Source organism: Chaetomium globosum, genomic scaffold, assembly GCF_000143365.1.
Source record: "Chaetomium globosum CBS 148.51 scaffold_2 genomic scaffold, whole genome shotgun sequence".
NCBI lineage: Eukaryota > Fungi > Ascomycota > Sordariomycetes > Sordariales > Chaetomiaceae > Chaetomium > Chaetomium globosum.
In genome coordinates, this window is record NT_165977.1 from 4,900,987 (window position 1) to 4,922,053 (window position 21,067).

At 57.9% G+C, this 21,067-nt stretch overlaps 8 protein-coding genes across 8 annotated transcripts; 5 read left to right on the forward strand and 3 right to left on the reverse strand.

Moving 5' to 3' along the window:
- Positions 1-165: 165 nt before the first annotated feature.
- Positions 166-3,954, forward strand: CHGG_03663 (uncharacterized protein; the record flags this gene model as incomplete). The annotated part of the gene is made up of 8 exons (XM_001230178.1): positions 166-365; positions 469-1,079; positions 1,139-1,409; positions 1,469-2,104; positions 2,179-2,573; positions 2,801-3,034; positions 3,289-3,592; positions 3,654-3,954. The coding sequence occupies 8 exons, from the start codon at positions 166-168 to the stop codon at positions 3,952-3,954; spliced, it is 2,952 nt and encodes a 983-aa protein (XP_001230179.1).
- A 115-nt stretch (positions 3,955-4,069) lies between these two features.
- Positions 4,070-6,934, reverse strand: CHGG_03664 (uncharacterized protein; the record flags this gene model as incomplete). The annotated part of the gene is made up of 5 exons (XM_001230179.1): positions 4,070-4,675; positions 4,746-5,422; positions 5,491-5,730; positions 5,971-6,595; positions 6,731-6,934. 5 exons carry the CDS (start codon positions 6,932-6,934, stop codon positions 4,070-4,072), a joined length of 2,352 nt encoding a protein of 783 aa, XP_001230180.1.
- Positions 6,935-8,394: 1,460 nt separating this feature from the next.
- Positions 8,395-9,098, reverse strand: CHGG_03665 (uncharacterized protein; the record flags this gene model as incomplete). The annotated part of the gene is made up of 2 exons (XM_001230180.1): positions 8,395-8,532; positions 8,619-9,098. 2 exons carry the CDS (start codon positions 9,096-9,098, stop codon positions 8,395-8,397), a joined length of 618 nt encoding a protein of 205 aa, XP_001230181.1.
- Positions 9,099-9,498: 400 nt separating this feature from the next.
- CHGG_03666 (uncharacterized protein) lies at positions 9,499-10,216 on the reverse strand (the record flags this gene model as incomplete). Its single annotated transcript, XM_001230181.1, has 2 exons — positions 9,499-9,753; positions 9,803-10,216. 2 exons carry the CDS (start codon positions 10,214-10,216, stop codon positions 9,499-9,501), a joined length of 669 nt encoding a protein of 222 aa, XP_001230182.1.
- Positions 10,217-11,861: 1,645 nt separating this feature from the next.
- CHGG_03667 (uncharacterized protein) lies at positions 11,862-13,769 on the forward strand (the record flags this gene model as incomplete). Its single annotated transcript, XM_001230182.1, has 1 exon — positions 11,862-13,769. One exon carries the CDS (start codon positions 11,862-11,864, stop codon positions 13,767-13,769), a length of 1,908 nt encoding a protein of 635 aa, XP_001230183.1.
- A 581-nt stretch (positions 13,770-14,350) lies between these two features.
- CHGG_03668 (arginyl-tRNA synthetase) lies at positions 14,351-16,381 on the forward strand (the record flags this gene model as incomplete). Its single annotated transcript, XM_001230183.1, has 3 exons — positions 14,351-14,626; positions 14,708-15,915; positions 15,964-16,381. 3 exons carry the CDS (start codon positions 14,351-14,353, stop codon positions 16,379-16,381), a joined length of 1,902 nt encoding a protein of 633 aa, XP_001230184.1.
- A 554-nt stretch (positions 16,382-16,935) lies between these two features.
- On the forward strand, positions 16,936-18,846 carry CHGG_03669 (uncharacterized protein; the record flags this gene model as incomplete). The annotated part of the gene is made up of 5 exons (XM_001230184.1): positions 16,936-17,044; positions 17,097-17,351; positions 17,409-18,122; positions 18,187-18,268; positions 18,327-18,846. 5 exons carry the CDS (start codon positions 16,936-16,938, stop codon positions 18,844-18,846), a joined length of 1,680 nt encoding a protein of 559 aa, XP_001230185.1.
- Positions 18,847-19,423: 577 nt separating this feature from the next.
- Positions 19,424-21,006, forward strand: CHGG_03670 (uncharacterized protein; the record flags this gene model as incomplete). Its single annotated transcript, XM_001230185.1, has 4 exons — positions 19,424-19,674; positions 19,733-19,940; positions 19,994-20,119; positions 20,176-21,006. The coding sequence occupies 4 exons, from the start codon at positions 19,424-19,426 to the stop codon at positions 21,004-21,006; spliced, it is 1,416 nt and encodes a 471-aa protein (XP_001230186.1).
- Between the last annotated feature and the right edge of the window lie 61 nt (positions 21,007-21,067).

A 21,067-nucleotide genomic window follows, 5' to 3' on the forward strand; every position in this document is an offset into this window, starting at 1 on the left:
CATGCGGTACTAGATGCGAGACCACAGGGATCTGTCTCCCTCTCTGCGGGTGCGCACTTAAAAGCACTTCCCGCCCATCTTCCCATGCTGGCTTCTTTCACACTTCACTCCTACTTTCCAATCTTTGCTCCGGCCCCAACTCGCCCTTCTTGCAGTCACCCCACCATGGATGAAAAATCGCCGATCCCGTCGAACCCCCCGGCTGTCCGCTGGCGGATGGAGGATCTGGAAGGCCACCCGGCCCAGTCAACCGCTCGCTCTGGCTTGAAGCGTGCCCGGTCCCGCGGTTCCATGTCCATCCACAGCGTTCACTCGAATTCCCGTGCCGACCCTGGTGCTGGCCTGGCAATCCAGTATCGGACTGTGTGAGTGCCCCTGTTTCCCAGCTGTCGAGGGCTCGGGATCATCAAATCACCCCTGAGCATCAATACATGGACGCATGCTGACCAAGTTGGCCGTCCCACGCAGCTCCATCGACATTGACGACTATAATCGCAAGGCCGAACTGCAAAAGAAGGTTCAAAAGGGCACCACGACTGACCTTGCTGACCTCGAATGGCATACTATTACCTCTGATGAGGCCACCCGGCGCTTGTCGACCTCCCTCAATCACGGCTTGTCTGAGGACCAGATCAAGCGGAGAACCGCAGAATTTGGCAAGAACACACCCCCGCCGCCAGAGACGCATCGCCTCCGGGAATGGTTCGGCTACTTCTTCAAGGGGTTTGGAGCCATCCTCCTCGTCGGTGGTATCCTCGTCTTCATCGCATGGCAGCCCTTGGGCAACCCACCGGCGCCAGCCAACCTGGCCCTGGCCATTGTCCTGGTTGTTGTTTTCCTCATCCAGGCCGCCTTCAACATGTGGCAGGATTGGTCTTCGGCCCGCGTCATGGCATCCATCAAGGACATGATCCCGGGGGAGTGCCTGGCCGTCAGAGATGGTCTTCCGGTGTCCATCATGGCGGCTGATATCGTTCCTGGCGATGTCCTGCTCATCAAGGCCGGCAACAAGATCCCGGCCGACGTTCGCTTCACTGAGGTCTCTTCTGACGCCAGCTTTGACCGCTCGATTCTGACTGGTGAGCGAAATCGCCTCGAATCTCAACGACCGCGTGGTCCACCTCTGACTTGATAGCAGGTGAATCCGTTCCGTTGGCCGCCACTGTCGATTGCACCGACAAGAATTACCTCGAAACCAAGAACATCGGTCTCCAGGGCACTCACTGCACCTCAGGCACTTGCAAAGGCCTCGTCGTTGCCACGGGTGGCCGTACCGTGTTTGGCCGGATCACGAGGTTGGCCAACGGGCCTAAGACGGGCCTCACGCCAATCGAGCGCGAAGTGCTCAACTTTGTGTGGATCATTTGCTCCATCATGTTCACCATGATCGTCGTTGTCGTTGTTACTTGGTAAGGGAACCCTCGAGTCACACTCCTGCATTACGTGACAATGCTGACGTTGAATCTAGGGCCGCCTGGCTGAGGACGGATCATCCGGACTGGATCAGCGTTCCCAACCTCATCATCTCCTGTGTTTCAATCGCTGTCGCCTTCATCCCCGAGGGCCTCCCCGTCGCTACCACTGCCTCCCTCACCATCGCCGCCAACATGATGAAGAAGCACAAAATCCTCTGCAAGTCACTCAAGACTGTCGAGACCCTCGGCGCCGTCTCGGTCATCTGCTCGGACAAGACGGGCACATTGACTGAGAACAAGATGATTGTCACCGACTACGCTGTCGGCCTGGAGACGGTCGAGGAGGACCGCGCCAGGGCTGCTAACCAGAGTCACCAGACCAGCAGCGCTCTGGATCAGCTGTGGAGCCTTGCCGGTCTTTGCAACGCCGGGGAGTTCGACGCCGCAACTCAACATCTGCCCATTGCTGCTCGTAAGGTCCACGGCGACGCCACGGACCAGGCCATCCTCCGCTTCGCCGAGAGCATTGGCCCTGTTTCGGAGCTGAAGCGCTGCTGGGCTACCAGGTTCAACCTCGCCTTTAACAGCAAAAACAAGTTCATGATCAGAGTCCTTGGGTCGACTAACTCTGAAGGGTTGGGTGTTGCCATGCCTAGGGGTACTGCGGCCATCTTTGAGCCCAGTGATCTGTAAGACGCCCATGTTCCCAGCCTACACCAGAACTCGCTTGAACTGGGCTGACTAGTCCCGGATAAATTCCTAGACTTCTCACCATCAAGGGAGCCCCTGAGATCCTCCTCGAGCGATGCAGCAACTACACCAACTCGGCTGGTGCGGCAGTGCGCCTGAATGCCGCTGCACGGGAGACCATTGACAGGATCAAGAACGACTGGTCAGCGCAGGGCCGCCGTGTCCTGCTCCTCGCCCACAAGGCCATCTCCAAGTCCTCGCTCCGCTCCTCGCCCTCCTCTCCCTCCTTCGAAGGCGAGATGCTCACCCAAGCTAAGAACGGCCTGACGCTCGTCGGCCTCGTCGCCATCATCGACCCGCCACGCCCCGAAATCCCCGAGGTCATCAAGACCCTCCGCGGCGCCCGAATCCGCATCTTCATGGTCACGGGCGACTTCGCCCTCACCGCGCAGGCCATCGCCCGCGAGTGTGGCATCATCACCAGCGCCGACCACGCCGTGGCCGACCACACGGCCCTCTCGCGCGAGCCGCCCGCCGAGAAAAGCTCCCCTGAACCATCCTCCGAAGCTGACGACAACGACAACCACGACCACGACCACAACCACGACGACAACCACGACGACACCACCCCCGCTCCCTCGTCGTCACCGGCCCGCAGCTCATCACGCTCAACGCGGCGCAGTGGGACCAGCTAGTGGCCGACTACGGCGAGGTGGTGTTCGCGCGCACGACGCCCGAGCAGAAGCTGCGCATCGTGCGCGAGCTGCAGGCGCGCGGCCACGTGGTGGGCATGACGGGCGACGGGGTCAACGACGCGCCGGCGCTGCGGGCGGCGGATATCGGCATCGCGATCGGGGGCGGGAGCGACATTGCCATCGAGGCGGCCGACATGGTGCTGCTGGAGTCGTTTTCGGAGCGTTGTGGAGGCGGTGAGGTTTGGGAGGGTCCTGTTTGAAACTTGAAAAAACGATTGCCTATCTGCTGCCGGCGGGCAGTTTCAGCGAGTTCTGGCCCATCATGACCATGTTGCGTTGGGGATTCCACAGATTCTGAGCTCGTTTTTGATGATTGTTATTTGGTCAGTTTTCCTTGCCTCTTTTCTTACCCCTTCCCTTGCCCCTTTTCTGCGTCGGTGACGCCTCAATGACATCTTGGCTGACTTGGGTCTGTAGCTGTCTCACAGACTGTCTCGCCGCCACAGCCCTCGCCTACGAGGCTCCCGAGGCCGACGTGCTGATGCGCCCGCCGCGCAAGATTGGCGTCGACCGCCTGGTCGACTGGAGGTTCATTCTCCAGACGTACGGCTTCGTTGGCGTCCTCGAAACGGTCGCTTCGTTTGCCATGTCGTACTGGTACCTGGAGCGCTCCGGCATCCCTTTCAGCAAGATCTGGTTCGCATTTGGCAACCCCGAGGGCGTCGATGCGGCTTATTACCTGCAGAAGCTGAATGAGGCCAGCTCCATTTATTTTGTGACGTTGGTTGTTATGTACGTCCCCGTACCCCCCTGGCCAAAGAAAGAAGCCATGCTAACAGGCTGATGCTGCCAGCCAATGGTTCAACCTCCTCGCCGTTCGCACCCGCAGGCTGTCCATCTTCCAGCATCCGCCGCTGTTCAACAAGGCCACGCAAAACTACTACCTGTTTCCGGCCATGCTGTTTGCCTTGGCCATGGCCTTCTTCTGGCTGTACATCCCAGAGTTCCAGAAGGTGCTGGGCACGGCCGAGGTGCCGGTTGAGCATTGGTTCCTGCCTATGGCGCTTGGTGTGGGAATTCTTTTGTTGGACGAGGCCCGTAAATTTTGTGTGCGAAAGTGGCCGAAGGGCTTCTTTGCGAGGATAGCCTGGTAAGGGGCTGGGGCTCCGCGGTCAGAGCGGGATGCAGTGAAGGGGCATGTCCAAGTACATGTAGGCTACTAGTCAGTTCCCTGCCAAAGAAAAGTTTAGGGCCCACCAACAGCATTCACTAAGTAGGTAGATAGACGGTTAGTTGAGCCAGGGGCAATAAAGGCAAAGGGAGCTTACCTTCAGCCATGATCATCATGCCAAACTCGTCGGCATCAGCAAGCCACAGCTCGCTCCTCGAATCCAACGCCCCGCCGGAGTTGATGTGAAAGAACTCCATCATCCGGTAGAAGCCGGCCTTCCACTGGGCCAGCCAGTCGACGTACAGGCGGCGCCACCTGGCCTCGTCGTCGGCCTCCTGCCAGAGGTAGCGGGGCGGGGGCGCCGGCAGCGGGGCCAGCTCGAAACAGGTGAGCACGGGGTACCCGTGGAGGAGGGACCACGCCCACTCGACATGGTGGAACGAGTGGATGGTTTTGCGCTTGGCGGCCACCATGGCCCACTGCCTCCAGGAGGGGGGAATAGTGTGCGCGGTTTCCTGGTCGAGGAGGAGCCCCGTCTGGGACAGGTGCTCTTTTACGTCCCACATGCGGACAAGGAGTTGGGCGTCGGCTGGGTGGTCGAGTCCGCTGCTGGATGGGCCCGTCATGCCGAACAAGAGCATGATGAGCATGATGAGAAGGGGCTGTGCAGCCGCCAAGAGATTGTCTTCGTTGTACGTGGTGTACTGTTTGGTGTGTGCTACAGTCAGCCATGCCTGGATTATTCACCTCTCTTCTCCATGTACATGCACGTACCTCGCCGAGTAACCGCTCTATCTCGCAAAGTATGGTGTTCTTCACCAGCTCACGACTCCCGTCCGTATGTTCGCCCCACATCTTGACCAAAGCGTAACAATTTGCCAGCGGGGCCGGAACGCCATCTACCAGCTGGAGCCTGTGGATCGGAGGCGGGAGCTGAGCAGTGTGGTGAGCAGTCATCATGCGTGGCCATGATTTCAGCACACGGATAACGAAGTGCATTGTGTGGCGCACGACAAGATCGTTGTTCGGAGTATTGGGTGCCTTGCCGAGCAGGGTCTGGCGCCGCTCTTGGGACACTACGAGATCGGCCGGGATTCCCTCTGGTATGTGTGAGAGAAGGGTCTCATGAGAGTCGGTGTTGTCAGTAGCGGCGCGATTTGAGTGGCGGTCTTCTTCCTGTGCCGTGAAGGAGGGCGCGGTCGCGGTGTCGGCCTGCCCGTCGTCGTCCTCGGGGGAGAATGGTAACGGCAGGGGTGTCGGCGGCGGCACGGCCGAAGCGTTCCCCGGCGCAAAGTCGCACCCATGAAAGGACCTCGCCAGACACCGGCCACAGGTCGGATGCTGCAAGTCGCACCGCACCTTTGCGCTTTTGCATTGGCGGCATGCTTTTTGCCTGGGCGGCGCTCTCAGCCCCCCAACGCACCGCTTTCGATGCCTTACCAAGGATGACCCTGGAGAGGAGTGGGGGAGAGTGAGACATGTTAATCTTGGCTCTATTTTGCAAATCAAAGACGCTTACTCTGGGTGAAGCGCTTGGAACAGCGCGTACAAGTGAGTGACTGCTCCGAGGATGCCATTGATGGCACGGAATACGGGTTTGCGAGGGTGACTTCGGACTCCGGAGATTTAGGTTCAGCCCGGGGGTTTTGAAGAGGTAATGAATGAGCTATGGCAATGGTCCAGATCTCCGGCACCCGGGGTTTCGGGTTGTGGGTGGGTGGGCCTTGTAGCCCCTGCTTGGTGTTAACCAGTGCGGAGGCTACACAGGAGAGACCAGCCCCGGCGTAAGCAGGCAGCACAAAGACGGAGAGGAGGTGGCGGCACTGGGGATAACATTGGCACAATCAACCCCCCATCATTCATTGAGAGCTACTTTGTAAGGTACTGTAACCCCTATTTAGCAACCTTGCTTCCACGCTATCCACCTGCCTACCCATGTATTGAACCTAATTCATACACGTGCCAGCAACACTCTCCACAAAACGCGTCCCAAGCATACCCGCCGGCGTCTGGAATCCCCCCTGAACTTCCCCTCCCAGGACCCGCCTCACAGCTTCAACCAATGCTTGCGAGGTAAATGTGTAGCCGTTCACAGTATGCAGAACCGCGCGCTTGACAGACCCCGGGCTGTCCTCGCTGGTGACCGCCACACAGGCATGGTACGGACTGGCGGCTCTCTCTCGCGCCGTTGGGCCTTCGGGCAGGCTTGCAAGATCCGAGTCGCCAGTTGGCAGGGTAGTCATCCCCGAGGCGTGGACAAACGTCCGAATGTTGGCCACCCCGGTCGTCTTCCAAATCGCGCTGAGGTCGGGCAGCGTCACCGGGAAACAGGCAACCTGGCCCTTGCCGTCGCCGAAGTCGAAGTCGCTCGTGGTCGCGCCTGGGTTGGAGGCATCTTGTTTCTGGGCTACGGCCCCCCCAACGCGCTCGAGACATTGAGTCGCCAGGCCGCCTTCCGCTGCGCTGGCCACCGAACCACGCGACATCGGTCCTGCGACATGCAGAGCAACATCGATGGAAGCCGGGCGCTCGACGCTTTCTAGCGCGTAGTTGGCGAGACAGCCAAGCATGGCGACGCTACCGCCGCATCCCGGCATCAGCATGACCTTTGCTTCCCTTGATTTCTAATCCAGCTTGTCCGCTAGGTGATAGCTGTCGAGCTCCGCGGCAATGTCGAGGTAGTGGGTTCCGTTTCGGATGCAGCCCTCCATGAGGGGGCCCGCTGTGTGCGCAAAAGGACCAGCGCAGTTTAGGAGGACCGGGACGCCTCTTAGGAATGCGTCGATGACGAGGGCGTCGTCGACGTTGAAGACACGATACCGCGCATTGAGACGAGCGGCAAGCGCCCGTACTGCGTTCTCCGAGCGGCCAGCTAGGGTAAATTCGAGTCCAAGTGACGTTGCGTACTCGGCCACAAGGCGGCCGGTGTAGCCAGTACATCCGTAGAGCATGAATTCCGGCATGTTGGTGTATGCGAGGGTTCTGAGCAATGAAGAGACGAAGGGAGGTGCTTATGGCTGTGAGCCAGTTTGAGACCGGCAGAAGCTCGTCTTGGGAGATATATGCATCCTTTTATTTGCATCTCTAATTGCTACCGAGGGTTCAACGTTGAGACTTCGACCACCAGACCGGCATGGCTGTTCTGTGCCTCAAAACCGGACCTATCTTGGCCGGACGATTTGAGCCAGGGACTCGGAGTTCCGGGTTCAGCGTCGTGTGTCAGCCCAATGCAAACCAAGGGACCAGGAGATCACTACTACCAAGTAACACCGAAAAACATCCCGGGAACCAGAAACTCCCTCAGTTAGCACCCATCAAACTTGGAATTGCATATAAAAGCGTCTTGGTCCGCCTAACCACTCCCTTCCCTGTTCTCATTCCTTTCTTCTTTCTCTATAGCGGTTTTCGCGGGAACAAGTCCATGGCTCCCCTTATCTGGCTCATAACCGGCGCAACGTCAGGCCTCTGGGAAGCCTTGGTGTCTAGTGCATTGGCAGCAGGTGATAGAGTTGTTGCGACGGGTCGGCAGGCAGAAGAAAGGCTCGCACATCTGGCATCCTACAATGTGGCCGTCGTGGACCTCGACGTATCGGCGAGTCGAGAGCATATAGAGGCCCAGGTGAAGAAGGCGTGGGAATCCTTTGGGCGGATTGATATCTTGGTGAACAACGCGGGGTCTCTGCCCCGAAGGCCATCGAAGAAGCGAGGTATGTGAATCTAGCCCGAACCTGTTGAGCTCAAGTTAAGCTCACCGCCAGCTAATCCTGTCTGAAGTGACGAGTTTATGCAACACATATTCGATGTCAACGTCTTTGGCCCGATCCGCGTCACCCAAGCCATGCTTCCCTACTTCCGATCTCAGGGGTGTGGGTCAGTGGCCTTCATCGGCGCAGGAGTTGCCTGGGCTCCCATCTCCTTCCTCGCTCACTATTCTGCCTCCAATGCGGCGCTGGGCCGGTTTGCTGAAGGGTTGCGCAAAGAGCTCCGTGGCCAGGGAATCCACTGCACAGTCTTCGAGCCAGGCGGATTTGCCTCGCAGCTCGGAGGCCCTCCGAGGGGATGGCAGGCAAGCTGCCAGTATGTGTGGTGTTGGGCAGTGATTCCCTAGCACTCGTGAGGCAGAAATGTAAGGAGCAGCTGGGACTGGTTGACGGGTTTGAGCATGTTTTTCGAAGGACGGACCGGGGAGATGTCAATGCCCTCTGTTATGACGGCATGCTCGGGTTAACGGCCATGCTTTCGTAGGCACCTATCTAGCTAAACCAAACGCGGCGAGTGCTTACACGGAGATCACATACCCAGCCTACCCCCGCTGGCGGCACTGGAGTAAGCTGGATACATGCTATATGCACGGGAGCCCCATATTCCTTTTCAGGCACCTAGACGGCTTATCACGGTCTTCATTCTCATCGTAGAAGACGGTTCACGCGTTCGGAAGTGGATCGATGTCTTCCCTGCAGCCATGAACATCTCGGCGGTGCAACTGTCTCTTTGAAAACGCCGAGTTCGAATTTGGTTCGTTAAAGAAAGCTGCATCACACCGGTCGCAGTGCTGGGGAACCTACGATGAAAAGCGTGAATTTAGTCAACGATTCAGCAGTACTCCCGCCTGGCAGACTAGGAGCATGAGTGGAGGGCAGGACAAACCTTGTCGCGGTCGAGCAACTCCTGGGGCATATACAGGCCCCGGATGTCGTGCGTGTAGACCACGTAAAGCCCCATGTGCCCCTCATCAAGGATCTGGTGTCCGTCGGGGACGGTATCGCGGAAGGAGAGGATTTCTTGTCTGAGTCCCTCAAATCCAAGGGGGACCTTGGCTGGCAAATCCTCGTCCATAGCCAGCTCGCGGTGAGCGAGGACGGTGACCCAAGTGTATGTGACGTAGGCGACTTCGGAGCGCGCAGACCCTCGTAAGGAGGGGATCATGACGCGGAACTTGTTCTTATCTGCATCCTTGTCTTCTTTTGCAATTTTGGCGTGTAGCAATACTGAGATGCGGTCATCATCCGGATGGTCCTTGTAGAAGGGTGGCGTGCCGTATGTCTCGTAAACATTGTTGGCGGCGAGGAAGGTATCGAGGACGGCGGCAGAGATCTTGAAGCCGCGGAGGATAGTGGTTGAGCCCATTGTGGGTTGTTACGTGATTCTAGGGATGTGTTCAGATCCTGGGAGGATGAATGACATGAAAGCTGTTGTGCCCTGGTCTGGGATTTTTATCCTCGACGACACCCTACCTACCTAGTCGAGTTGGCTAGGCAGACACCTGTGGATGCGGTGACGGCCCAATGGCGTGTGTGCAGAGTGGTGGGGGCCACAGCAGTTCATATGTACGTGGGGTTATTCCTAAACACGACATCGGCGGGAGGTTCACGCGACTGAACTTGAAACCTTGGTATTTTGTTGATATTACACGATCCGGATTCTGCTTTCCGTCGAAGATGTTCAAGACGCCCGCTGAACCTTGGTCTCACTCGACATAGCCGCTCCAACCTAACAACGCTAAAAAAGACAGCCGTTCATAAGATGCTCACAGGACCGCTGCCCCGACTAGAAGCATTACTGCGGTGACGGCAAGGCCCCCAATCGACAGGCCGCTGCCGGGCAGAATCAGGGAAGGCGCTGCGCTCCCCGAGGTCGACTCGGGAGGACCCGGGCTGGTTGTGGTTGAGGCGTCCAGGAGGGCGGTGAGGTTCGGGTCCTCGCTGAAGTTGGCGTTGACAGACCCGTTGTTGCAAGGGCTGGGGGAGGTATTGGCGCCCGAGACGAAGTTGACAGCGGCACACTGCAATGGTTAACAAAATTAGTGAAGGGCGAGACGAATGAGAACTAACCTGGAAGAGAAGACCGTCCGGGGCTCCGCACGCAACGCTGATGATGCCCTTCTTGCCCGCCCACGCCTTCGGGGCCGTGACGGCAGGCTGGCAGTATTCGCCGCGGCCGTCTTGCTGGATGATGGGGTACATCTCGGTCCAGTTGCCGGCGGCTTTGGAGTCGAGGGTGCCGCGAATGAGCCACTTGGCCTGAGGGTGGCCTAGGAACCAAGCCACAGCATCACCATCGACGTGGAAATCAACAACCTTGTTCGTGCTGAGGTCGGCGACGCCACCACCACAGGGCGCGTTGGGTTCGAGATCCTCGTTCATGTTGTCACCCTCGAGCGAGGGCGGTTGTCGGAGCTCGAAGTGGGCATTCGCGGCTGAGAGGCAGAGCGCGCCAGCGGCAAACAAGGAGCGTAGGGACACCATGGCGGCGGTCTGGTAGGTCGGATGAAAGTAGGTGGGGGAGATTTGCCTGTTTGTGGGTGTGATGGGTCACGAGAACGGAATCGTCGGGTCTTTCAGATGAGATTGTGGGAAACGAGATGAGACGGGAAAAGATGGGATGCTGAAGCAGAGAGGCAACAAGGGCGAGGCCCAGTGATGGTGATGCCGGGGTTAATGGTTTTATAAGTGACCGCCCAGGTCCCGACCTTAGCTTGCAAGGTCCCTTCATTGACGCATTCCGGTTCGGGTAGGTAAGGTACCTGGTTAGGCGACCGCTGGCAACTCAGTTTGGGGGTGGGCGAGCAACTTTCGGCACGGGTTCCAGGTTGATGGCCTTGTTTCTGATCCACTGTGGGTTGGTCTTTCCAGTCCAGGGTCTTTCCGGGCCCTTTCCCAGCCATTTCGTGCCGATTTGCCCGGCTTCTGTTGCATGTGCAATGCCACTAGCTTGCATAACTGCTAGTCCATTCTCACGGACCTGCAGAATGCGAGTGCACAAGTATTTCCCGGGGATTGACAACCCAGGTTTGCGGATCTTTGGAGTCCCTGCTCGGGCTCCCCATGCCGTGTGTAACCCCGCGACTCTTGTGAGGTTTGCAAGGTTCCCAGCTCCCCTCGGTGTTTGGTTGGTCTCTTGGCCTGACAGCTCCCCATCCACCCCGCAATATCCCGCGTCAAGCAAAGCCAAGCTTTGTTGCCAAGGGGCCAGGACTCGCGTGTTGTTGTGATGCGACGGCATTGCAGTGGAGCTTGAAAAGCCAAGTTCGTCTTGAGGTCGTTGAAAACTTGGGAGGGAAATTATCTCAAGCTGACAGTTTCGAGCCGGATCTTCCAGGAACCACCATCCAGATTGAATCGCAGCCGCGTTCGTTGAGAACCCGCGCATGGCGCCACTGATTCTGCGGGCGAACGGCTAACCGCATGCGGTATCGTTCCTGTGCGAGAGCGGGTTTGAGCAAATTGTCGACGCCGCACCGAACTTTTTGTTTCCGTTAGCCAGTCACAGACTGGCCTTCGCCTCCAGCATGCTCGAAACCGGCTCGTGGGAAGCCGCAGTGGGTTGGAAGTCGCTGGGATGCATCCTCCCCCGTCAAGGGCCCCAAGTACCCGAGTGGCAGCTTTGGTGCATTAGCTGGGCTAATGTCGAGCAGGATGCGTTTTGTCCCCACGGGATGACTGATGATTGAAGGTCACCACCCGTGCCCGCCCTGCGGCTCCATTTAGCCCCGGTCGACTTGCATTGCAGTGTCTATCACTCATGTCTCCCATGCCGCCATGCTTTACCCGCCACGGCTAGGCTTTCTCGACTGCTGACTGTCTACTCGCAACACAAGCAACGACGGCACACTGGGTTGGATTCTGGCGAGTTCGACTCGCCTTTGGATTCGTGCGACCGGAGATTGAACATCAGAGAATCGTCGTTGCGTTGTGCCACCAAAAACACGGCCCGTGGCCGTAGCACCATATTTCCCGTCTCGGCCGGAGGATGACGTGGAGCCGATCGTGTCGGCCCCCGAGTTGACACCGGCCCCTCGGCGGCGCTATCGTCATTCGACATCCTAGCCACGCGTGGCACTCTCACTCGGGTTGGCCACGGAAGCTGTGGCAGCAGCCCTAGATCGGCAATATGGACCATATGAACCATGGGACGAGCATGTTCTCCCCGCTGAACACTGACCTGGCCCGCCGATATTGGTATACCGTCGCCGGGTTTGTGGGGGCGTTCATGCTGATTCGAGGTGTCAACTTCTACAAGTCGCAAAGACGGTCGGTGCCACCTCGTGAACTGCCGTCGAGTCTTTGGCTGACCAAGAACAGATTACGGAGGAAGGCGTCAAACTCGATCGAGTCCCCCACCAAACCGAGCAACCGCTTTCTGGAGCTATGGGCTACCTTGACTGCCGTCGTCCGCGAGACGAGCGCCCCGCAGCTCCACATCCCCATCCGTGGGTTCTCATGGCTGACGCCGCCGCCGCTGGGTCGGGTCATCGCCCTGCTGGTGTACTGGATCCTCATCATCTACATGATGTCCACCGAAGTCATCGTCAAAGACGCCTTCTTCTGGGAACGCATCGGCTACCGCAACGCCTGGGTCACCGTCACGCAGGTGCCGCTCCTCTACCTGCTTGCGTCCAAATGCAGCATTGTTGGCTTCCTGGTCGGGACAAGCCACGAGCGGCTCAATTGGCTGCACCGATGGGTGGGGCGCACCATGTTCGTGACGGCCTCGGTCCACGGCTGGCATTTTTACACCGACTGGGTGCGTGCCGACGCTGTCGAGTATCAGATCAAGATGATGCCCTCCATCAAGTACGGGCTCGGGGCCTGGGGCGTCCTGCTATGGACGCAGATCTCGGGCCTTGCGCCTTTCCGGAGGATGGCCTATGAGATTTTCGTGCTGCAGCATCTCCTCAGCGCCATATTCTTCCTCTGGCTGATCTCTGTCCACGTCCCGCCGAGCGCGCAGTATAATGTGTGGTTCGCCGTCGTCGCCCTCTCCTTTGACCGTGTCTGCCGCATTGCCTTGCTCCTCTGGCAAAATGTCAAGGTGTTCCCCGACAAATCGAAATGCCGCGGGGGGCAGCGCATCGGGCACCAGGCTCAGATGAAGCCCGTGGGCGATTCCATCACCGTGGTCACCATCAAGGACGTCCATTTCAAGTGGCGGGCCGGCCAGCACCTCTATCTCTGGATCCCTCGCGTCGGCTTGGGCGAGGCGCACCCGTACACGATTGCCTGCGCCCACCAGTTGCCGGACACGTGCATCTGTAACAGCATCCAGCTCGTCGTGCGCAAGCACGGCGGATTCTCGCGCCGCCTTCATGATTTTGCGACAAAAGTAGGGCGGAAAGAGCACTCGACAGTCTTCGTGTCGGGGCCGTATGGCGCGCCGCCCCGATGGGACATCTACGAAACCATCATCTTGATCTCGGCGTCGACCGGCGCCTCCTTTACGCTGCCGATCTTGGAGAGTTTGCTGCAGTCAAAAGCTACGAAATGCGCCAAGAGGGTCGATTTTTTGCTCGCGGCGAGGCAGGGGGAGGAAATCGACTTTTATGTGTCTCGCCTCCACGAGCTGCTTGAACGCGCAAACGAGGTCGGCATCGAGCTCAGCGTGCATATCGCCGTCACTCAAGGGCCCTCGATGTTCGCCAAACATTCGGGAACCGATGTCCAGACTGTCGATGCCGCGTCCGCGTCCTCCTCCGGTAACAACGTGGGAAAGCACGTGGGCGAGAAGTTCAGCGCCTCGCCGGCCGATATCGAGCAACCTGCCCCCGCGGTCCGGAAGAGGGCGAGCCACGCGAGTACCGATTCGCACGTGTTCCACTCATCGACCAGGCCAGATGTGGACGCGTTCATCCGAGGTCCAGTCGAGGAGACGGGTGGGGAGACGAGTGTGGTCGTGTGCGGCGGTCCATCTTTGGTCGCGAGGGTGAGGAATAGCGTGGCGTTTCTGTCGGACGAGAGAGCAGTGCACAAAGGAACGGAGGCGCAGGGGATACACTTGTTTGCCGAAGAGTACAGCTTTTAGTACTGAGCAATTAAATACCATTCAGTTTGAAGTTTAAATGCCTGGAGATTGGTTGCTATCCAGCTGAAATGACCGTGAATCCCTGCGCGCCGATGGCTCGTGGGGACCCCACCTCAGCCCACCAAGGAGTCCCGCGTTTCCTCCCCTTGTCATTGGTCGGACCTGAGCTCCCTTGCCCCGCCCCCTCGAATTTTTGGTCGGGTGTTTTCTGAGTCAACAATGCAGTCCTTTGATGAGTGCCGCTGTGTGCCGCAGTCCCTAACGGGTTCAGTGTCATTGAGCCGTCTAAAACGAATAGTGACTCAGTGAAGGACGGAATTGGTCAAGGCAAGCCTCCCCATGACGCTCTGCCCGGCAGCTTACCCTCGCTTCTTCTCTTCTCTTCGAAGTTCCTTTTTTTTATCAACTGCTTGTAGACCATTCCCTCGGGCTCGACGTCCTCGATTCCTTCCCCACCCCGCGTGCCCCTCCACTCCAGCTTTCGATTTTGTCATCCCACACGGCCGGGCCGTCTCCCAAACAAACAACACCTTAAAGTTTTCAGGACCCGTCAATTTGCGACCCAGATATCCTTCTCCCCGATGGAGCAGCTCGCCCAAAAGGTCGAAGGGCATGGAGCCTTGAGGCCATCGCCGACGCCTACCCCAACTGCCACCCCCGAACTCAACCCCTTTGACTTCTACCGCGCACACATCGCCAATATCCTCTCCGGCATATCCGGGGTCGAGCCCAAAATCATCTTCTCTGCGCTGTCCTGGACCGCGAGTCTCGACAAGGGCGACCTCATACTGGCCGCCCCCGCACTCCGTGTCAAGGGACAGAAGCCCGACGAGCTGGCGAAGCAGTGGAGCGAGAAGGTGCGTGGACGAGCTCGCACGTCACCGCACCCCATGTGCGATGCTAGCTACGCTGCACGAGACTGACCGTGCTGCTTGCAGTTCCCCGACAATGACCCCCTCTTCGAGAAGCCGACCGTGGTCAACTACTTTATGGCCTTCTTCCTCAAGCCCGCACCCGTCGTCGAAACCGTCATCCCCCTGATCCAAAAGCACGGCGCCCAGTTTGGCTGCAACAAGTTCAACGGCCTGAAGGACCCCAAGGACCCCAGCAAAGGCCACAAGCGCATGATCGTCGAGTTCAGTTCTCCGAATATTGCAAAGCCGTTCCACGCCGGTCACTTGCGTAGCACAATCATCGGCGGTTTTCTGGCGAACCTCTACCAGGGCGCAGGATGGGACGTGATCAGGATAAACTACCTCGGCGATTGGGGCAAACAGTACGGTCTCCTGGCCCTCGCCTTTGAGAAGTACGGCGACGAGGAGGCGCTCACAAAGGACCCGATCAACCACCTCTTCCAGCTGTACGTGCGCATCAACAGCGAGATGACGGCCGAGAAGGAGCAGATTGAGAAGAGGAAACAAGACGGCGAGGACGTGACCGAGCTGGAGGCCAACAGCCTCGACGAGCAGGCCCGCCGCTATTTCAAGAAGATGACCGACAGGGACCCCGTGGCGTTGGCCCAGTGGAAGCGTTTCCGGGACCTCAGCATCACCCGCTACCAGGATACCTACGCCCGCCTCAACATCAAGTTCGACGAGTACAGCGGCGAGAGCCAGGTGTCGGAGGACATGATGGAGAAGATCGGCCAGGAGATGCAGAACAAGGGCATCTCCAAGGAGGACAAGGGTGCCATGATCGTCGACTTCCAGGCACTCGTGCCGGGCAAGGAGGGCAAGCGTCTCGAGAAACCCATCGTCAAGAAGCGAGACGGCACCGCGCTGTACCTGACCCGCGACATCAGCGAGCTGCTCGGCCGCCACGAGAAGTACAAGTTCGACCACATGATCTACGTCGTCGCGTCCGCCCAGGACCTGCATCTGAAGCAGCTGTTCAAGATTATCGAATTGCTGGGGCACAACGAGATTGCCTCCAAGTGCCAGCACATCAACTTCGGCCTGGTCCTCGGCATGAGCACCCGCAAGGGCACCGTCAAGTTCCTCGACGACATCCTGCGCGACGTGGCCGACAAGATGCACGAGACGATGAAGAAGAACGAGACCAAGTACAGCCAGGTCGAGAACCCCGACGCGACGGCCGACACGCTCGGCATCAGCAGTGTCATGGTGCAGGACATGACGGGCAAGAGGTATGCCCTCTGTCTGGCTGTTGATTAGCGTCCGACTAACCCCAGCAGGATCAACAACTATACTTTCAACATGGATGCCATGACCTCGTTCGAGGGTGACACCGGCCCGTATCTGCAGTACGCCCACGCCCGCGTGTCCTCCATCCGCCGCCGTGCCGAGCTCAGCGACGCGGAGATCGCCAGCGCCGACCTTTCTCTTCTCACCGAGACCCACGCCGTCAACATCGTCCGCCTACTCGCCCTGTGGCCCGACACGGTCCAGAACACGCTGCGGACTCTGGAGCCGACGACGGTGCTGACCTACCTGTTCAAGATGACGCATGCCCTGAGCAGCAGCTACGACCACCTCCAGGTCGTCGGCAGCGAGCGGGAGCTGATGAAGGCCCGCATGGCCCTGTACGACGCCGCGCACACCGTGCTCGGTAATGGCATGAGGTTGCTGGGGTTGAGCCCTGTTGAGCGGTGAGTTGATCCCTCTATCTTGGATTGCGTGGTGCTGACAACTGCTGCAGCATGTGAACGAATGTGGTTGCAGCCGGGCAGGCCAAGGTGCGCTCGGGCGTCGGTTTATACCCCCTCCAATAGACCAGGCCAGCCATAGCCTCCGTTCAATGAATAAAAGGACCAAGTGCTTCAGCATCCCCAACCGTTATCTGGTGCATCACTTTGACATGATAGGACCCCTCGATGGTGCCGTTGTGGTAGTAGCCGAGGTAACTACAGCTCCCTGTCGTTCTCAACGATGTGTGGAGATTCGAGAACCTTCACTGCGGCCATATCGCCACTCACCTGGCTCTCGAGCCCCTCTGTCGGCTGCACGGGTCACATGCTTCAGGCAACTCTAGGCAACGCTCTTCTCTTCTCTTTTTCTCGCCCTCCCGTTTCTCCCAATTCTCTGCTCTCTTCACACTCTTACAACGTTTACCTCTCTCTGCACACTCCCCATTCTGCACCTTTCCTTCGCCAAAACTGTGGTGGTTCAATTGAGTGTTTGAAATACTAAACATCTATCGCTTCAAAATGATCGCGGCAGTACTCCTTACCGTAGTCGGCACGGCCGTCGCGGTAGCGAGATACGTCAAACGGCGCAAGACACGTCAACAGGCGAGACAACTCCCAGGCCCGATTGGTGAGCCACCCTTTCTCTGAGTTTACCATCAGCGTGCTACTGACTTGCCTAGCTCCTCCTTTCGTCGGACCTTTTCTCTCTATTCCTGATGATGTGTCCTGGGTCCAACTGTCTGACTGGGGCAAGAAGCATGGCCCGATCTATGAGTTTGAGTTGTTTGGAACGCGTCACGTATGGATCACTGAAGAGCACATCGCTCATCAACTTCTTTCCAAGAGAGCCGCGATCTACTCGGATCGGCCTCTTATTCCCAGTCTCCCTGATAACCGCACCAGCGGTGATTATCTCGCGCTTTTGGGACGGTCAGGTGAGTGATGCACTGGGAGCTTGAGCCTGATGGTCACGTGACTCACGTACTGGGAAGACATGTGGAAGCGCCAGAGAAAGCTCTGCAATGTCTTGATGGCCTCAAGCAGCCGTAAGGACCTCCACGCGTACCCGACTATCGAGCGTGACCGGTTCCTGTACCAGATGTACCGCGAACCGTCCAAGTACATCGAATGGATTGAGCAGTTCACCGCCCGCACCGTCTCGCGGCTCTGCTGGGGCACTGCCCAGCCTGCCCAGGTCCTGCGGCACGTGACCTATGGCCTTCTTGAGACCATCAGCCCGACCGGGTCACTACCCAATCTGATGAGTTTCCTCCGCTTTTTGCCCGCTTCCCTCAGCCCCTGGCAGAAGAAGGAGAAGGCACGGCACGATATGGAGGATAGATTGTGCGCGGCCTGTATTACTTTTGTGCGCGAAAACATGACCCGCGGCACAGCGAAGCCCAGCTTCACTGCTTCCTACTACCAAGACAGCCAAGGCGACAGCTCTCGGTCCAACGGGAGCGAAGCGCCCGAGGCCAGTCACGTCATCAGCCTCATGGCTATCGCCGGAGCCCTGACCATCGGTAGCCCGATCCAGAGTTACATACTGGCCATGGTCCACCATCCAGAGTGGGAACGCAGACTGCAGGAGGAGATCGACACCGTTCTAGGAGGTAGATGCCCCGAATGGGAAGATAGACACAATCTCCCGAAATTGCGCGCTACAATCAAGGAGGTGATTCGCTGGCGCCCGGCCGTGCCCATGGGTGAGTAACTCACCAACCCATGACACCCTTCGCATCGCGTTTGGTGGCTCACACATGACCACAGGCATCCCCCATGCTAGTGAAGCCGACGATGTCTACGACGGGTATTTTATCCCTGGCGGAGCTACAATCCACCCACTCGAATGGTGACTATGCCTCCCTTCCGTGTTAGCCTGTTTTACGCCACTGTGCTAACCGACCCAGGGCCATGACCCGCGACGAAAGATTCTACCCAGATCCAGAGTCCTTCCACCCGGGACGGTGGCTCAACCCAGACTCACCGGTATACCGCGACTCGGCAGACCGGAGCCTCAACCTGAACGGATACTCTCAGTTCGGCTTTGGGCGGCGGACGTGCCAAGGCATCCCGATCGTGGAGCAGGACCTGTTCCTGACCATGGGCGGCATGGCCTGGGCATTCAACATCCGCAAGGCACGCGACCCAGCCACAGGCGCCGAGCGCCCCGTCCACTGGAACGACTACACGCCGCTCCTCATTGCCAAGCCGAAGTGGTTCCCCTTTGAAGCTGTGCCGCGGAGCCAGGACAAGATTGACCGCATGAGAGAGATGCACATCGCGTCGAGACGCTACGTAGAAGCAGAGCGAGAGATGGGTGATATGGACGTCAGCCAGTTCGAGCCGGAACTGGGGCATAAGATATATGTTGAAGATGTGTCAGATGAGGAATGGCTGGATGAAGATTGGGAACTTTTGGATCTATAAGCATGGTCCGGAATTAGTACTGCACTCATGAGTGCCGGCACCCCCTACCACTGGCCTGGTATTTCAGTGGGTTAATTAATCAAAGGGACTAGTTACGTAGAGTAATACTAATAATTTTCTTGATATCTTTGGATTTATTCTTTACTGTATACAGACTGTAAGACTGCCTATTTTGAAATTGACGGCACAACCTTCCATCGCCGACCACCGTCCACGCGATCCTCCGTACTATCACACGGATGGGCTTCGGTACGGTGCTAGTGTGACAGTTTTCGGTATCACGATGAAGTACCCAGTTGCGTCCCATATCCGCTTCCTTTTCAAGGACCGTGTTCGCTTTGTACCCCCTGTGGCCTTCTCGCCGAAGAGGATCGTGGCCAATTGGCTGAATGATAGAGACGAATAGAGGTGTAACAGCCCCCTTCTCGTAGGTTGTACTCGTGTGATGCTCTGCGGGATTTTGTGGAAAGGCCGCCAGGGACTGGAAGAGCACCTAGTAGGTCCGGGGATGTTCTTGGGTTGTCCCCTTCATCCCCCGACATCCCACTGGCTCTCCTGATCATCGACATTATCCAGCATGGGTACCGCTCACAGCGCACTGCAGCAATGCATCGAGGGTGTTGGAAACGGCAGGACTGACTTTGCCGGTTTCCCCAGCAGCCCGGTTACCTACCAGTCGTTCTGGGTGCGCCCGTATAACCTTGACATCTCGGTCAATCCCGCGGGAGTTGTTCGCCCGCAGACTGCCTCCGAGGTATCTGGGATCATCAAGTGCGCTGCCGCACATAACGTCAAAGTGCAGGCTAGGTCTGGTGGACATTCGTATGGGTTAGTATACATGTACCCGATCCGTGTTTCCGAAAGAAATTGGTCCTAACAACGGTAGTAACTATGGAATTGGCGGTGCGGATGGAGCCCTCGTCATCGACTTGGTCAATTTCCAGCAGTTCAGCATGGATAACAGCACCTGGCAGGCCACCGTCGGCGCAGGCACCAGACTGGGGCAAATGTCGGAGAACCTACACAACGCGGGAGGGCGGGCCATCACTCACGCTGTCTGCCCTGGCGTCGGCGTCGGCGGGCATGCTACTATCGTAGGGTTTTCTAGGGTGTCGTTGTGGAGAGCTTTCTTGCTAACTACCAACAGGGAGGACTCGGCCCTACGTCTCGCATGTGGGGGTCCACGTTAGACCATGTTGTCGAGGTCGAAGTGGTGACGGCGGACGGTGAGATCCGGCGGGCAAACAGCTCTCAAAACTCCGACCTCTTTTGGGTACGTACCCGGCACCCTGGTATCTGTCTGTCATGACTCTGAGCTGACGGGAGCAGGCACTCAGGGGCGCCGCATCAGGATTTGGCGTCATCACCGAGTTCGTCTTCAAGACACACCCAGAACCAGGCGACATCGTCCAATACGAGTACAATGTCAAGTTCGGAAACCCGGCCGAGATCGCCCCCTTCTACTCGAAATGGCAAGATATGATCGCCGACCCGGAACTCGACCGTAGGCTCGGCACCATCTTCATCATGCTCCCGTTCGGCGCCATCATCACAGGGGACTTTTACGGCACCAAAGAAGAGCTCAAAGCCACTGGCATCCTGGATATGTTTCCGCAACCTTCCGAGAGTACCCTTGTGGTAAAGAGTTGGCTGGGGGCGCTCGCGAATAGCGCCCAGAAGGAGAACCTGTACCTATCCGACCTTCCGGTCCCCTTTTACTCCAAGAGCATCGGCTTCAAGAGGGAGGACCTGCCCACGGCCGACAAGATTCAGGACCTTTTCCAGTGGGTGAATGACCAGGACAAAGGGACAGTCGCCTGGGCTATTATTTTCGATGCTACCGGCGGCGCTGTGGGCGACGTGCCAACCAACGCCACATCCTTTGTGCACCGTGACAAGATTCTCTACTATCAGTCGTATGCCGTCGGCCTTCCGCTGTCTCAGAAGTCCAAGGACTTTATCACCAATTTCCATAACGAGGTCGTGGGCAAGTGTTCGCCAAAGGCTTACGGGACGTACCCCGGCTACGTCGACCCTAAGTTGTTGAGTGCGCAGCAGCAGTACTGGGAGTCAAACCTACCAAGGCTTCGTGAGGTTAAGAAGATCTGGGACCCGACAGACCTCTTCCACAACCCACAAAGCGTTAAGGGCGTGGAATAAGCGTCCGTCGTTGCTGAGATGTCGTTTTTGAGTTTTTTTCAAGTGTGATTTATTGGATTGT